General features: G+C 40.0%; 1 protein-coding gene across 1 annotated transcript in view; it reads left to right on the forward strand.

The window, feature by feature from the left end:
• Window positions 1–9,126: 9,126 nt before the first annotated feature.
• Window positions 9,127–16,835, forward strand: part of AFF3 (AF4/FMR2 family member 3) — a 658,787-nt gene continuing 651,078 nt past the window's right edge. Inside the window, exon 1 of the mRNA XM_036747397.1 lies at window positions 9,127–9,226. Coding sequence (XP_036603292.1) covers window positions 9,174–9,226 — 53 coding nt within the window. The 5' untranslated portion in view covers window positions 9,127–9,173. The remainder of the gene's footprint in view (window positions 9,227–16,835) is intronic.

Below are 16,835 nucleotides of genomic sequence, written 5' to 3' on the forward strand. Positions count from 1 at the left end.
CTCATGTAGGTGTGGAGCACGAAGTAATCAATTTCCACCAAATGAACTTTGAACTTTGAACGTCAAGTTGCACTAAATTTAGCCAGTACGACTTTATGCTGCTGTGTCCTTTACGCTTAAATCCCTTGCCCCTTTCTGCTATGACCAGGCAAGATCCATTCTTGTATTATTCCCACAGTCCGCCTTTTCTGATTCTGGAGGAAGTCATAGAACAATGCTAACTGGGTCCACCATGAATTTGTGTTATGTAATCTCAACTGGGCCCTAATTGTTAGAACTTTGCCTCATATTCAAAAGAGAAAATTGAAAACATTTATGATGAACTCCATCTTCTTCCTAATTCTTTTATTTTTTTTGCAGGGGGGGGGGAAGGCAGGACAATTGGGGTTAAGTGACTTGCCCAAGGTCACACAGCTAGTAAGCGGGTCAAGTGTCTGAGGCTGGATTTGAACTCAGGTACTCCTGACTCCAGGGCCAGTGCTCTACTCACTGTGCCACCTAGCTACCCTCTCTTCTGCCTAATTTTATACCTCACTCACATCATCACCCATCATCACATCTTTGAGAGTGACCCCTAATACTATTTTGCTTTGGGTCAGGAGGACAAGCCCAAATCATCACTAGGGCTAGAGGACATTAGTGTTAGATTCACCCAGTGCTTGGCATATAGTTGGCATTTAATAAATGCTAGCTGACAGATTGATTGACTGTTATGAACTCTTTTTATACTGTGGCCTGGCAGTAGGTCAGGAAATCCTTGATTAAGAATGAACCGAAGAAATAACCTGTAATAGGAAACTTTTCCTGGTCTAGTTTTATTCTTTTTATTTTTCTTCTTCTCGAGTTTTCATATTCAACATGCATGCCTGTTTTCTGTTATGAAGCTAGTCAAAGAATGTACCTGCCTAACATAGGTGTTTAATATATGTAAGGAGAGGGGTGATGTGGTGCCATGAAAAGCATAACTGAACATGCTATCAGAAGATCTAGATTGAAGTTCTGCCTTTTCCGCTAAGTAGGCTCATTGAGGTAATCGGTCAGTGAGTTAACCCCTCTGAATTTCAATTTCCTTGCTGAAAAACAGAGGTTATGACAGCTATGCTATCGTTCTTAGAATATATATACATATACACACACATACACACACACATATATGTATGTATAAAACACTGTGTAACCACAAAGCAGTTAACAGGTTTTAACTGCTTTATTATTATATCACCAAAGGAATCTATGGATGGAATTTTTACTATAACAAACTCAAAATGTCACATCTGCTAAATCAGCCCTATTTTTAAGGACTCCATAATTGGACAAATGCTTATTTCATTATATAAACAAGCCTGACAGATCTTCTGCCATGTTTTAAATATTAACTTTGGCTTATCTTACGTTTGAATGACATGAAAATTCTGCATGCCCCTCATTAGAGACATAGAATGTCACAGCTGGAAGGGACCTTAGAGACCATTTTATAAAACCTCCTTTTTTGACAGATGAGGAAACTGAGGCCTAGAGCATTGGAGGATATATAGTAAATATTAGGGGTAGAGCCTGTACTAGAACCTAGGGCTTTAAATCCCAGTCTAGTTAATAATCTTTCCTCTCTACCATGCTTCACCCTACCAAAAATTCCCTCAGTTTATAGAGGAGTTTGTGTGTGTGTGTGTGTGTGTGTGTGTGTGTGTGTGTATCTATCTTCACCTCTACCCTCAAGAACCCCTTCACATGCATATAGTAGTTTTTGTAATGTTACTAAATGACAGAGAAGGGAAGAGGTTTGAAAGAATGAAGAAGGCTCTGGAGCTTTGTAAGACCCTCTAGCCATGACATGCACTGGGAGTGGGGGTGCAAGTGGGAAACTGGTATTCCAGAAATACGGACAATGTTACCTGTCAAGGCAGTCAGTGACTTGCATATTGAACGTGCTCCATAAATATGAATTGATTGGGGAAAAAATCCCTTTTTTGGTACCTGAGACTTAGGGAGGCATTATTGAAGCTGGTTGGCTAAAGAGGCTGTCTGAGTATGCCACCAAAATGATATGGCCTGAGCCATATCAAGATGATTCCCACAGCAGGAGCTGCCCCATTTTGTCTCTCCATTAGTAAGTCCTATAGATATTTGAGGGATATATAACACCCAAGCCTGGCCTTGGAACCGGCCTAACTTCCTAAGAAGCCACATTACCACCCCCCTAAACTCTCTGGGTAGGAGTGCAGGCAAGGGGAAGGCGGATACACAAGTCCTCCACCACAGGATACTATAAGAGAGCCCAAGGCAGAGATGGTCCCTATGCCCCATGTTTCCATGGAAACTTAGGAGGAGTGATGACAGCCAGCACAGCCACACCATCTGTTCTGGGCCTGGTGAATGATACAAAAAAAAGGCACACAGGGACACAGGATGTAACCATCCAGAGATACCTGTAGAGAGGAAAAGTCACGACAGCAGCCTTTTATGAGGGGATGTCTAGATGGGGTGGTACTTGCTAGAGGCCCAGCCAAGATGGGCACATTTAAAATGTGAATTTCAAGCAGGAAGTGGGGGAGTGGGAGGGGGGAGGAAGGACAGACTATCCTGCTTCCTTTAGATGCAGTAACACTACAGAAGAAACAGCCACTGGATGAAGAAACAGCATGGAGTGAGGGGTTTAGAGCAAGTACTGTTATAATAGTGGCAGAGGAAGGATGGGGAAGCAATATCTAGAGGCCCCCCAGAAAAACCAAGAGCCCGGTGCTTGCTTTTAGCGTTGAGCAGAATATTAGAATAGTCTTCCAGGGCCAGCTATTGAGTAGTGCTTCCCAACCAGGATTAAAATGAGGCCTGTCTCCCTCCCTCCCCCATCTCTCCTTCCTTCCTTCCTTCCTTCCTTCCTTCCTTCCTTCCTTCCTTCCTTCCTTCCTTCCTTCCTTCCTCCATCCACCCCTTCTTCCTCCCCTCAGAAAAAGAAGCCCTTTAATAAGGGTCAGCAGCCAGAGATGAAGGTAACACTGAGAGGTGGAGGTATGGTTAGGCAGAGAACCCCAGGGTCTTATTTCATGCCCTCTTTCCTCAGGGATTGTGTGCCTAAAGACAGACAGGGAATAGGCATCAGGGAGCACTTCCTCCATGCTATGGTGAGAACAGTACTCTAGAAATCAGAAGTCTTATACAGTCAGCCTTGTGGCTTGTCTGGTGGCATGTTTTTCTTGCACCCCAAGGTGGTGAATTCATTGGAGAGTTTCCTAATGCTCCTCTCAGAGCCCTAGATTTGGAGCCTAAGGGGTGATATTGGGAGTAGATTTAAATATATAATACAAAAATTGAAATAAACTGGGAAAGGAGCAAGTCAAGGGGCAATTCATTTTAACAATAAAACATTTGTCAGCCCTGCCCTCCCATGTGCTATTAGTGTACTTTGATTGAGAAAAATACATGATGACTAAAAGCTACTATAAATTCAGCAACAATTTTAAATAATTTGTATTTTGTTAATCTCAACATCTACATAATTTGGAAAATAGCAATATATATGTGTGAGACATTATTTATTCAGTCTACAGAAGGTACGTCTGCTTGTTTATTATGAGTCACACTGCATATTTTGTTGGAGCTAAATAAAGATCAAAACGACTATGCTGTGTGTGTGCGTGCGCACGCACGTGTGTGCGTGTTTGTGTGTGCATGTACATACACAGACATACAGACATACAAGGAAGATACAAGGGACCTTTGCAATAACTTTGCAGTCCTCTAGGGGTCCTTAGCCCACAGGTTGGGAATTAGTACTATTGAGAAAAGATGCCAGGCAGAGATCTTAGTTGATCTTGAACAGTATAGCATGATATAGTGACACTGAGTCCTACGACTTGGAATTGGAAGATGTGGGTTCAAAACCAGATTTTGCCACTTAATGGCCATTTGATCTTGAAGAAGTAGTTCCTCATTTCTAATGAGGATAATACCTAACACAGGATTATTAAGCAAAGTATCATATACATATGTACTATTATTAGATAACCTTATAAGAAAGAATGATTCCCTATGCAGTTAACTCCTGCCATCATTATAAAATGCTAGCTAGTTAAGCAGCATGTGGTTTTCTTTGGTTTCCCTTTTCTTAGGCCCTAATCCAAGGAGCCAGACTTCTTTAGGACAGCTGAAATTCTAGATACTATCTTTTTGTTCTTGATATATTTACTAGGAGACTTTTGGGGATCTAAGTTTGGGTTTTGACAGGACATGAAAGAAAGAAAAGAAAAGGGAACCCTTTCCCCTAGACTAGTTGAAGTTATGTATCTTAACAATTTCATTTCATATGTATATGTGTGTATTTGTGTGTGTATGTAATCTAAAAAAAATCCCTCCATCTCCTTTCCCTCAAAAAAAATATACTAGAATTAGTAATTTAATTGAATCTAGTTCTTCTGGTATTTTGGTATAGTCAGCTGAACCATATTATCTTTTCTGGGCCTGATTAAAGATGTTTTTTTAAAAAAAAGTACCAGTTCCAAAATCCTGAAAAATTCCTTTCACCAATTCCACTCTCTCCCTCTTACATACCCTCTCACACAGACTTCTGAGAATTGAGATTATAGTAGTGTTGTTTGGATCATTCCCAGGAGAGAAGTTTCCCAGGTCACAAGATCCTCTTCAGTCTGCACAAAGGCCAATATAGCATATCTACTTGGTGGAATTCACCAAACAGATACAGTCACTGGCTGAAGGAATATTTGTGTAGTACCCTGTTTATTTGGGGAAAATTTACTCTTTTAGGTTGTCTTTTCTAACATGTAGAAAATCCTGACTCACATTTTGTCTTATATCAAGGATTTACATTTTTGATCACTTAGACTCACCTCTCATTTGGATAATGGGGAATAGCTTAATAAGCCAGATAAATAAGAATGAGTAATAATACTCTCCTATAACTCTTCCTATTAACTTTTTCATATTTGATTATAAGACTTTTTAGTTAGGTCTGTTTCCATGATATATTAGTAAAAATGTATTCTATAACTATGATCTTGGTTTCTTCGAAATTCCTCCACTTTCTCCAATACATGATCCATGTTCATACTTCAATGGATGAACATGTATTCATATTAATAGTAATTTATTCTGGAAGAAATGTTTTTAAACACCCAAATCTAAATTGCTTTAGGCTCAAGTACACTTATACATTAAAATGAGAAACTATTTAAATTAAAATATAGATCTACTTATTACTTTATACTCTAATTGCCATTTCAGAGAATTCATTCCAGAATATACTGTAATACCCTTAAGCTGCTGAGACAGCGCTTATAAAAAAAGGAGGGAGGAGTTTTGAGTCCTTTTTCTTCTCTGGGACCATTTATTTACTCTTCAGCCTACATTAGAGGGGCAGATACCTATCTCTAGCATCAAGACACAGTATCAGAACTCGCAATAAACATGGTTCTGTTTGTTCTCATGCAGTCCTTTGTATAAACATATTTGGTGGGAAGGGAAGGGAATGTCAGATTTGTAAGTGGGTCAGGACATTACTTACATTTGAGGCTTCCCAAATAGCTCTGATGGTTGTGTATTGGACAGTTTTAAAGTACTGGGAATATCCCCTCTCCACCTTTTTTTAAGGCAGCCGAATTTGAGAACTCTTCCATAATTTTCTTTCTCTCTGTGTCTGTCTCTCTGTATCTCTCTGTATCTCTCTGCATCTCTCTGTCTCTTTCTGTCTCTCTCTGTCTCTCTCTCTCTCTCTTTCTCTCCCCCGTTTCCTCTCTTCTCTTTCTCCTTTGTTCCCTGAGAGCACTGACTTGATGTCTCATGCATCTCACTTTTGCCTGGGTAAACATTTCAAAGGTTTATGCTAAAGAGATATTATGAAGACAGATTTATCTAAATGTATTATAGAGCAGACTGTGGTTTGGGAATCCTACTTCTCACACCTGTATTTTCTCCTATATTAACATTCTCTGTTCTTTTTTAGCTTTGTTATTCTCTCATACTGAGGGTGGAGATTTTAAAGATGTCTAGGATTTTTGGGTTTTATAGTAACAGTTGAGCTTTTTCAAACATGCTTTTTTCATGTTTTGTGAATCTTACTTGTCTGAGTTTCAGTCAGTCCTCTCTCAGCAGATTCCATCTTAATTTATCTTTTTTTCCCTCCCTTTGACTCATAGGAAGGTAGTTTGGTCTACAGAGGCCCAAGTTTTAGTCCAGGCTGTTAACATTAACTAGTTCCATGATTTTTGCCTCATATTCCTCACCTGCAAATTGAGGGAACTGAACTAAAAGATCCTTCCAGGTCTAAATCCTATATCCATCAGTGCTGGTAAAGAAATAATCACTTCAAAATTGAATGTGTGGTGGGAGGAGGGGGGTGATTTAAAAAAAAAAGATGAGAACCAACATCTTTATAGAACTGTAATAATTGACTCATTTTCTAAGCCAACCAGATCCAACCAAACTGAAAAAGCTTTGTGTTATCAGGTAATGTCAAATAACATTCAGCATTTTATTGATCCTTTCATCTTCCAAATCTATTATAGACATTAGCTCATTAATCTTTAAACCACCTTTCTTGAGGCTAGTGAGGTGTTAAGGATTATTTTCCCAGCTTGACTAATGGGAGAGACTAAGGAATAGAGGGATTATATAATTTTCACAAGGGTCTCCAGTTGTCTAAGGTCCCCATTCCAAAACATGAATTTGGCACTTCTTGTTCAAGATGGAGCAAGAGTACTCTATGTCATTTAGGACTTTCAGGAGAGGAGTTTTGGAGTTTGCTATCATGGTCAGGAAGATCCAAACTTCATTTTACCTCCACTCTCGATACACACTTTAGGTATCTGTGTTACATTCATCGCCCACATTAGGCAGTGTGGTACATTAGAAAGACCCCAGAACTTAAGTCACAGAACCTGAGTTTGAATCCTGGCTGTACCATTTCTCATATGTGTGACCTGGTGGGCCTCATTTTCTTTGTCTGTAAAATACAAGGGTTATTTTACAGATGTACTATCAGGTCCGTTTCAGCTTCATATCTATGATGCTGTGATCCCCCCTCCTGTAAGGCATACACATGGACCAGTTGCAACCAAGAAGTGAATGCCGAAGAACTGAGAAAACCATCTTAATTTCTGTATTCTACATTCTATATATAGAGAAGGTATTGTAACTGTGCCCTAGAAATGCATTCCTTAACATGTTTCTGACTAAACAAACTCAAGAGGGTAAATGCCCTTTAATTTAGGGATGTAATAACGATCTTTTACTAAACTACTACTCCTATCTATGCTTCACAATGTCATAGAAATGATTCTTGGTCCTCTGAAACTACTCCAATAGAATATAAGCTGGAGCAAGTACCACTAAGCAGAAAGGTGTTGGCCTGGTGTGTCTTATTAGAGTACTTAGAGCATAGACAAGTTTTGAGAAGTTTATCAAAAGAAGGTTGGCCACCAGGTGGTGGATAGCTTTGTTGTTTTTATTTATTTTCATTTTTTGTTTATGTCTTTGCTTACTACTGCAAATCATGAAGGTACACAGGAAAGGAAGAGAGGAAAGATGGTTTCTAGGATCTCCCCAAAGAAGTTTATCTACAACAATGAATTCATAAATCTGTTGGAGTGCTAAAGAAGCAGAACTATATTAATAGCAAAGATAACTTTTAAACAAAAAGGCTGTCCTATCATTCTTGCAGGAAACTGAATTTCTTATCATTTAACTTAATTATAGTAATGTGCTGTTTCTTAAAGGAGTCTCAAATAAATCAGATAGAAATGAGGTGGGGCGAGTTTTATATCTGAAGGCAGCTTTTTCCCCCCATAATGAAATAGGAAGAAAAAAGACCTGGGAAAGGATGGCTCAGAGTATTGTACAATTCAGATGCCAGGCCTTTTACTAAAAAACAAATCACAGCTTTTGATCAAGTCCCCTTGGAAGTGATTTCCTTCCTCTCCTCATTTATTCACTTAACTTTATTAACTCGAGAAATTTTAAATGAGCTGTTTACTTCGCTGCTGGAAAGCTTCACAAGTTAACCCTGATCTTTCCTTCAGGGTCAAGGGAATTTCCCCATCACTTCCTCCAGGTATGCAGAAGCGGTCAACCCTGCCTAAAAGGGGCTTCTCCCGAGGGTCAAATGAATTCTAAGAAAGGAAAAGAAGTGTGTAAAGACCAAGTCGGAGCTGGGAAAGGATGGGGGTGGGGATGGGCGGAAGAGAAAGAAATGGTGATGGAAGAGACTGGTTGGAAGGCATTCAAGGGCCCCCAGGAGTCCTTCGATTCGATGCCCTTTTTTATTCTTCGCCCACTCACAAAACACTCTGGCTACTCTGTGGCAGAGAAAGAGTCAAGTGCAAAGAAAAATACAAGAAAGACGCCACAAATATGAAGTGTGGCCTGCTAGTACAGCCAGATACCTAAGAGCCTGACGGGGAGGTGGGGGGGGGGGGGGGAAGAGAGCATGAGAGGGGGCGAGAGAGACAGAGGAGCAGCTGTTGGGTTTTTTTGCAGCGTGCACAGGGAGGGCGCCCGTCTCGAGTGAGTCACACACACATGCGCGCGCGCATACACACACACACACACACACATACACACACACACACGCTCACACACATACACACACACATACACATACACACACACCTCTCTCTCAGAGGAGAAAAGGAAGGCTGGAGAGAGGCAGAGGACAGCAGCAACAGCAGCAGAGAGGAGAGCCGCCAGTGGGCGAGTGGCTGCGCTCGAGGGGGAGGGAGCTTGGGAGGAAGGGAGGAGGATAAAGCAGAGAAGGAGAGTGGGGGAGGAGGGCTCTCTAGAGTGAGTCTGTGGTGTGTGTGTGTGTGTGTGTGTGTGTGTGTGTGTGTGTGTCCGCCAGCCGCTGCTCTCCGGCTGCCTGCGTGCAGAGAAGGCAAGGGGGAGGTGGGGGGAGACTGAGAGCCTGAGAAAGCCCCACAGCCACCCTCCTGGGAGGGGAAGCTGGGGAGAGGAGAGGGGCGGGGAGGAGGGAAGGAGGGAGGGAGGGAGGGAGGCAGCCAGGCAGAGGGGGGCTTTTCTCTCCTCGGCGCAGTTAAGATGCACCTTGAACGCACTGTTCTCATTGCAGCGCCCCAGCAGCAGCTACAGAAGCAGCAGCCACAGCAGCAGAAGCAGCCTGGGTTGCGGCGGCGGCGGCAGCACCAGCGGCAGCGCTGACACATCCCACCATGGACAGCTTCGACTTAGCCCTGCTTCAGGAATGGGACTTGGAGTCTCTGTGGTGAGTCCTGACACTCTCTGCCTTTGACAGGCAGCGGGAGGAGGGGAGGGAGGACTGAAGGCTGCTCAGCTCCCTTCTGCAACTGCTACTGCTGCACCTGAGGCACCCGGGAAGGGGGATGTCTGTGTCGATCACCGTGGGGTGGGGGAGACGTGAAGAGGTAGGGATTCATCTGAGGGGTTGCTCTGCCCCCCTTCTTTTTGCTCTTCTGTTGTGCCTCCCCCATCCTATGAATGCACCCTCTCCGCCGCCTCCCCAGCTTCTCGTCCTCCTCCCCACTTCCCACTCTGGCCTCTTCAGCCCAAGGGGCCAATGGTCTAAGGAGCGAGGGGCGAAGCTCAGCCCGGAAGGGAAACAGAGGGGAAGAGAAGAGGGGGGACCAGTTTCTAGAACATGTCTTTGGTGCCTAGGGAAGCAACCCCTCGTCTTTCTTCCGCCCTTTCTCCTCACCCCCTCCTCCCTCCTCTCACCTCTCACCCTCCCTCCCCCAACTAGTTCAGACCAGCAGCGTCCTGGAGTTGGTGCTGCGGAGCACTGTGCCCTGTAGGATGCTTGGTTGCCCCCACCCCCTCCTCGCCTCCCATCCCTTCCGGACCTTGCTGGCTTCCTTCTTTCTCCTCCAGTACCCACCCACCTGGGAAGGAAAAGTGTGCAAGCAGGAAAAGAGATGAATGTCTTCAATGGGGGAATTCCAGAGATGTTGGTTTAGGGAGACTGATTCCTTGAGGTCTATAATTCCTCTGGGCCCCCTCTCTTCATCCCTATCCCACCCATCAACTTCTGTTGTTCTGCTCCTCCTACTTCCCAACCCCAACCTAGCCTCCCCCCCCCCATTTATCCTTTTATTCGATGCTTGCTGCTAGCAGTATGAGGATGGGGAGCCAGGGACAAATCTCCCCGTTCTGTTGCATTGACTTCCCATAACGAGTAGCTGCTGTACGTAAAAAAGGCTGCTTGAAGCAGTTCAATTCTAGTTGCGGTTGTCTTAAAAATCCTATTGGCTGTTTCATCATCCCCCTCTATCCCCCCTCTCCGTCCTTTCACTATCTGTTAAATGTTTGGAACCATTCTCTTCAGGTAGTGAAATTACTGCCTGCACATTCCTGGAGGAACTTGTGTTATATTTAATATTTACGGGGAGGAACATCTGCTGGAACAGAAATATTAACTGCATTTTGTTGTTGTTGTCATGCCTCTGGTAATCACTTATTTGTGGAGCTGGACAATTTCTTCTTTTCTTTTTTCTTTTTCTGCTTCAGATCAGTTAAGTGTTCACATGTCTTTAAAACTCGAAGTGCTTTGCCTTTAGCACCCATTGTTTAAAAATGTGAAACATGCTGTTTTGGGTTAACTGGTACATAAATGCCACATATCACATTAGGATTGAGTTTGTTGTTTAAACCTTTGCTATTTAGTGTTTCAGTGACGGTATTTTGTATTTTCAATGACAGGTGTAGCCAAAAACCTGGACACAAAAGCCAATGTGTTACTGAACAGCCTCTTTTAAAAGATCTCATGATTAGGGCAGCTTCCTGCTCATAATGTTGCCTCTTAAAAAACGCACAAAGATGGGGCCTTAATGAAATAAAACTTTTATCCATTAAGTTGAAAACTTCAAAGAGCCGATAGACTATGACTATAAAACATGCTATTACTGTAGAACAGATACTAATTACCATGGGGTTGCTCATGGCTCCTACACTTGAGGTTATTTCAGCTTTTTAGGTATGGTGCCTATTATTGAAGGAATTTATATCTTTGTCATGTTGGATCTTGGAACAAATGCAATATCTTTCCAGGTACAAATGTATTCTTAAAATGAGTTTAACTCATTTTAAAGGGCAGTTTTCCAGGCAAGGACAATAATTTATTATTTCAGGCTATTTTGGATGCTGCTGTCCATTTGCTGACTGAAAATGAAACAGAAACAACCCTTTGGCTTTTAAAAGGTAGTTAATCATGATTGTGGGTTAACTCCAAGACATTTATGATTTTTAAACAATATAAAGAAGTAAAAAGAAAAACATCATTTTTTTTTCAAAAAGTCCAGGCATATATAGATCAGATTTTCTTTTTTTTTTTAAACCTTTAAAAAAAGATCAAGAGAAGCAACATGGCATAATGGAAAGAAAGAAGGCCTTACAGCTAGCTAGGAGGACCTGAGTTCCAGTCCCACTTATTGACGCATACTGGGTAGTTGATCTCGTGCAAGTTATTTAATCTCATGGTGCCCTGGCAACATTCTGAGACTATAAATTGTAGAGAAAGTTATGACCTGTACTGTTAAGGGGAATTTCATCATCTGGGGGATCCCTATACAGCTCTAGTCACTATTCCGTGCGTTTGATATGATTGGGGCAGTATCTCTAGTTTTTCAAACCAGATACTGAATTCACATTTCACACAAGTTAATAAATTTGTGAATTAAGGTGTGTTTTTTTTAAGGACCCTACACTTGGAGAAGGGATTCCTGCATTTTTCAGAAGTTAAACTACAAGACTTCTCAGGTTTCTTCTGATACTGAGATTCTGTGAACTAGGATTAGTATAAATATTTCATGAAGTCTAACAGTAATTCAGTTAAAATTATTCTGAGCTTTTGGATATTATCTTCCATTAAAAAAAACATAAACTCACCAAACCATTTATATATGTGTGTGTATGCATGCATGTGTATATGTATGTATATGTGCATATATACATATGTACATACATATATGTATACATATATGTTATATATGTATATATATGAAAGCAAATTTTATGGCATTTATCAGGTTTAAAATTTATAGATAGCCAAAACAATTCTAGAATCATACTGGCAAAGCTTGGTGTTATTGATAAAGTTATAATTCAGAAAACAAAAAGTTAATATACACTTGAAGGAAAATGTTGCAGGTATAATTTTTCTTTATCAGCCAAAGTAAATCTAAAACCAGCATAGCATGAGTTAAATAAAGGGGAAAAAATCCTTTTTTCTTGATTACTCAGAACAGGAAAACCCAATCTTTAGGGTTTTTTCCTAATAGCAAAATAGAATTAAAAGTCAATCAAAATAATTTTCTTAATTGGCAAGCATTTCTTTTTTCTTCTTCCCACAAAACAAGTTGTGGTCTGTCAGTGATGGCTTGACATTGCATCTGACGTAGCATAGTGGAAGCTTGGTGGTCAAAGAACTATTTATACAGATATCCCCAAATGTTTATGCTTAAGGCTATGTTTAATGCAGGCAAAATGAAGAGTTTAGTCCATTTGTTACTGGATAAATTTGATAATTTAAGTAGACAGTGTGGACTAACTAAGCAAAATCTCTTTTTGATTCTAAAGAGCAGCTTTTGGAGCTTAAATTATTCATATCACTGCCTCAACTTTTCATTTAAAATATATCATAAAAGTTGCATTGTGACCCCTAGTTTCATCTATGACTCTACTTCTCATTTCTTAGCCACCGTTTGGGAAAAGCAGATGCAGCAGACATCTGGGAATGGGTACCTTTTCCTTTTCTGCCCATGATTCTGCTTCAGTGATTTTTTTTCTGCACGGTTGGGGGTAAAGGACCTCTCACTCTTTCTATTCCACTCTTGTCCAATCTTGGCCTTCATCCTAACTTTCTGAAGCCTTTGCTACAGCATTAGCTTCCACTCCTCTTCCCTTTGTAGCACATGCTGATGACAACATATACTCCCCACTAGGATGGCAGCATCCTCATTGTCCTTCTTAATGTCTAGCCCTATTAAATCAGCATGTATTAAGGGCTTCCTATGAGCAGAGTGCCAGAAGTAGGAGACAAAAAGTAAGACAGTCCCTGACTGCCTTCAAACAGCTCACATTCTAGAAATGATAAAATCACAATTACCGATTAATTCATGACAGAAACAAAGATATTGACACAGTATTTCCTATAATACATGAAGGATTTTTTAGTTAATAACATGGCTTCAGAAACTGAAGAAAACAGATTTTCCTTTCCAAAATAACAGTACTGAAAATTCTAATTTGGATTCTGTAAATAAATTAGGGATACATACCTTAGGTATTGGGTAGAAAGTCATTATTGAAATGCAAAACAATAAAGATATGAATAAAGATAATACAACTACCACCATTGCCACCACTGCCACTTCTACCACCACCACCACTACTGTAAAGATAGAAAACCTTCTTGTCCAGAATTTAAAACTTTGCTATTGTTTATATCATAGTCATTTATAGACATGTTCTATTTGCCCTATTAGATTAGAAGCTCCCTGAGGGCAGTATTAGTGTCATATCTATCTTTGTGTCTCCAGAACTTAGGACAGGATCTTGTATATAGTAGATCTTGAATAGATATTTATTAATCTGAATTTAATTGAACATAACCCAATATTGATTCCATTTTACCCAAATACTTTCTGTGTTAATTTATTTGTAAGATGAAGCTTTCATAATTACAGTAAATGGAGTATTTAATACTCATCCTTTCTCTACTATATCTACAGTCAGCACATGTTGTGTGTGTAGGTGGGTGCTTACTAAAATGAAGGATGGATATATTATTCATGGTAAAGTGTTTCCTTCTTATGCTCCTGATTCTTTTGTGAAAAGTAGAATATTGAGAATAAAGTTCTATTTGGATACCTCACTGTAGAATAGAGATGATTGTGGATATGCTAAGGTTCTTGGTCTGAAAAAGATTTCAGGAATGATCTCAGCAATAGCCTATGGGTCTGTTTTCTGACGACCAGCTTAGCTAAGTATGGAGAAGCTAATCACTAGGCTGGCTATGGTGTAATAAATTTCTCAGCCATGGCATTTCTCAAAGACCACCTCCTAAGCTATAAAGGGGTTGCACTTGATGCCAGTGGAAGGCGTACCTACAATGATGAAATCATATATCTCTGAAATATTGAAGAAAAGTATTGTGAAAGGATAAAAATGTAATTTTGCGAAGATTCACCTAAACAATAGATCAACAATTAAATTTTAGATTTTTTTGCCTCAATAAGGTTCTTTGGGAAAAACATAGTTAAAATCACATTGAAATGAAAACTCTACAAAAACAGGTAACCCTTCAAACTAGGTAGCAAGATTTTTCATAGTGAATGTAATGATTCTTTGATAAAATAATATTCACCCAAAATAAATTTTAAAAATATTGTAATGGTATCAAGGTCCTTGGTGACAAAAACAAAGAACTGTGAACTATGATTTAATAGCATTTTATAATAACATAATATTTCCTTGTATTTAAAAATCAAAACTACAAACCTATTTTGAGGATTGTCCATTCTCTTTAAGCCTAGGAATTTAAGTAAGATTTCTGAACTTGATTGTCTCTAGTCCTGACTCTGTTTTGCCTTAGGCTCTTGTTCCCCATCCTGAATCACTTATGAAATGGGAGCAGTCATAATGCTATTCCCCACAAAGTTGTGATGTTAAATAATATTATTAATTGCTCCATGAATGCTAAGTATGATTACTTCTTCCCCTCAAAAACTTAATTGTTTTAAAAACAAATGTGAACATATGAAAAGCCTTTTATGGGGCTAGACACATGGCCCATCCAGTTCAATGTTCCATGTCTGAGGATAGCCTGGTGAAATTTTGTTTCAGCTTGTGATATTTCCCTCTTCCAGTGCAGACCAGCACCTTTCTCTGAAACTTGTAGTCTTAGAGCATTACCCCTAACACTGACAGGTCATGTGAAATGGTATATGAACAGACTATGAAAACATAGCCAGTATGTCTTAGAGGCAGGATTTGAACTCAAGTCTTCCTGGCTCCAAGGTGAGTTCTCAGTCCATTAGGCTGTACTGCCTCTGTATATATGCACATATATAGCAGATTAATGCACCACTATTTATGGTTGTACTACTAATACATGTAGGTATTTAATTATTAAATCATCTTTAGCATTTTCCTTTAGCCTAAACCATCACATCGAGTGATTTCATTTAGCATCACGGATGTCATTAAATTACGTCAAGCCAATCACTGTTTGGTTTCCATAGAAATTAATATATAGCCAATTGTGCCAGGATGGTGTGAGAGGTGGGAAATCATGTCATCTGGAAGAGGGTATATTGATTTGTAAATTTATAGAAAGCAGCGCTAAGAGGAATATGTAGAAATTACAAGGACAGATTTCATTTCAATATAAGTAAGAACTTTCTAAGATTTAGAACTGTCCAAATATGGAATGAACTGCTTGAGGATATAATGAGCTCTCCATCTCTAGAGGTATTCAAATAGAAGTTGGAGAGCTATCTGAATAATACCATAGAAGTGGTTTCTGCAGTGTATTTGACAAAGTCAGCACTAAGATCCCTTCTGACACTAAATCCTTTGCCTGTGTGTACTAATGGAGGATGACAGATTTTGGACGATGCAAAATTCATTTATTTGATTCATTTTTATATTTTTTTATCTTTCATATCCCAATGGTAAGGTGTAAATACACTCTTTTAATTCCTCCCCAATGGGTCTCATCATCATTAATGTTGGACCAATAGTTGATTTGAAGTGACTCTGTTTCTCTGAGAGCAGTTCCCTATAATACTTCAGTTTTGTCTTCTTCTATGCCTGAAAGTAATTTGGAGTTACCTTTTATGTAGACATGATAATTTTCGAAAGTTCTACAGGAGACTCCTATGGGGGTATGAGAGTCTTAGGTAAATTGCTCTTGTCACACCTGAGCTGTTTTCATATCTGTGGAGCATCAGAGAAGATTTGGTATCATCTCTCATTGAAATGCTAATTAGCTCTCTGGTAGTTTACTTAAAAAGTAGTCTTCTCTGCACAGGTTAATAAGCATCAACCTTGGGAAATCGCAGATCTGCTTTTACTTTTTGAAACTTCACAGCTTATTTTTGAAATAAGGGTTTATTATCCTATGGAATTCTGAGGGTTTTTACATGTTTGTGAAGGAATGACTTAGGTTTAAGATATTTATTTTGGAACCTTATGTGCTATGTGTCAGTTTAAATAGCTGTCACCTGGGAGCGAAGGTCCCTTTGACATTCAAAAGCTATTTGGAAATACTGGATTGTCTTCTCTGGGGATGCAGTCTGAGAATGAATTGTGGAAGAGTTGGGGGGGGGGTGCGAGTCTGGATTTTTATAGAATAACATTAGCATTTCACAATGCCTGAAGGTTACATTTGTGTCCAGCATTTATTTTTATTATTCTGAGCCTTTCTGTCAAATAAAATCCTGGTGTGATTTTTACTTTGTTTTGTTTCTTGGTCTAATTGGGCCCAAGTGGGGACAATGTATGGTAGGAAATTAAAAACAAAATAAAACGAAGACATCCATGGGCAAATATAAATTCAGGACTAAATGGGTTAACCATTATTCATCCTACTTCAGTTGTTCCTATCTGCTCTTCACAGTTGTGATCCTCCAGCTACCACAGCAGCTTATCAGGGGACAAAATTGTGCTGTGGGCTACAGTTAGACTTTTCAACACTTTTGGGTTTGTCAGGGATCTCTTGGAATCTCTAGCAGACACCCAGGTCCCAGGATAAGTTATTTTTCTCCCAGGGACTCTGGGGAACAATTCTTTACAGAATCACTGTACTACCGTCTTGGGACCGAGACTGGAAACTGCTTTTTCCCTAGTGTCCTGTT

Source organism: Trichosurus vulpecula, chromosome 2 (assembly GCF_011100635.1).
Source record: "Trichosurus vulpecula isolate mTriVul1 chromosome 2, mTriVul1.pri, whole genome shotgun sequence".
NCBI lineage: Eukaryota > Metazoa > Chordata > Mammalia > Diprotodontia > Phalangeridae > Trichosurus > Trichosurus vulpecula.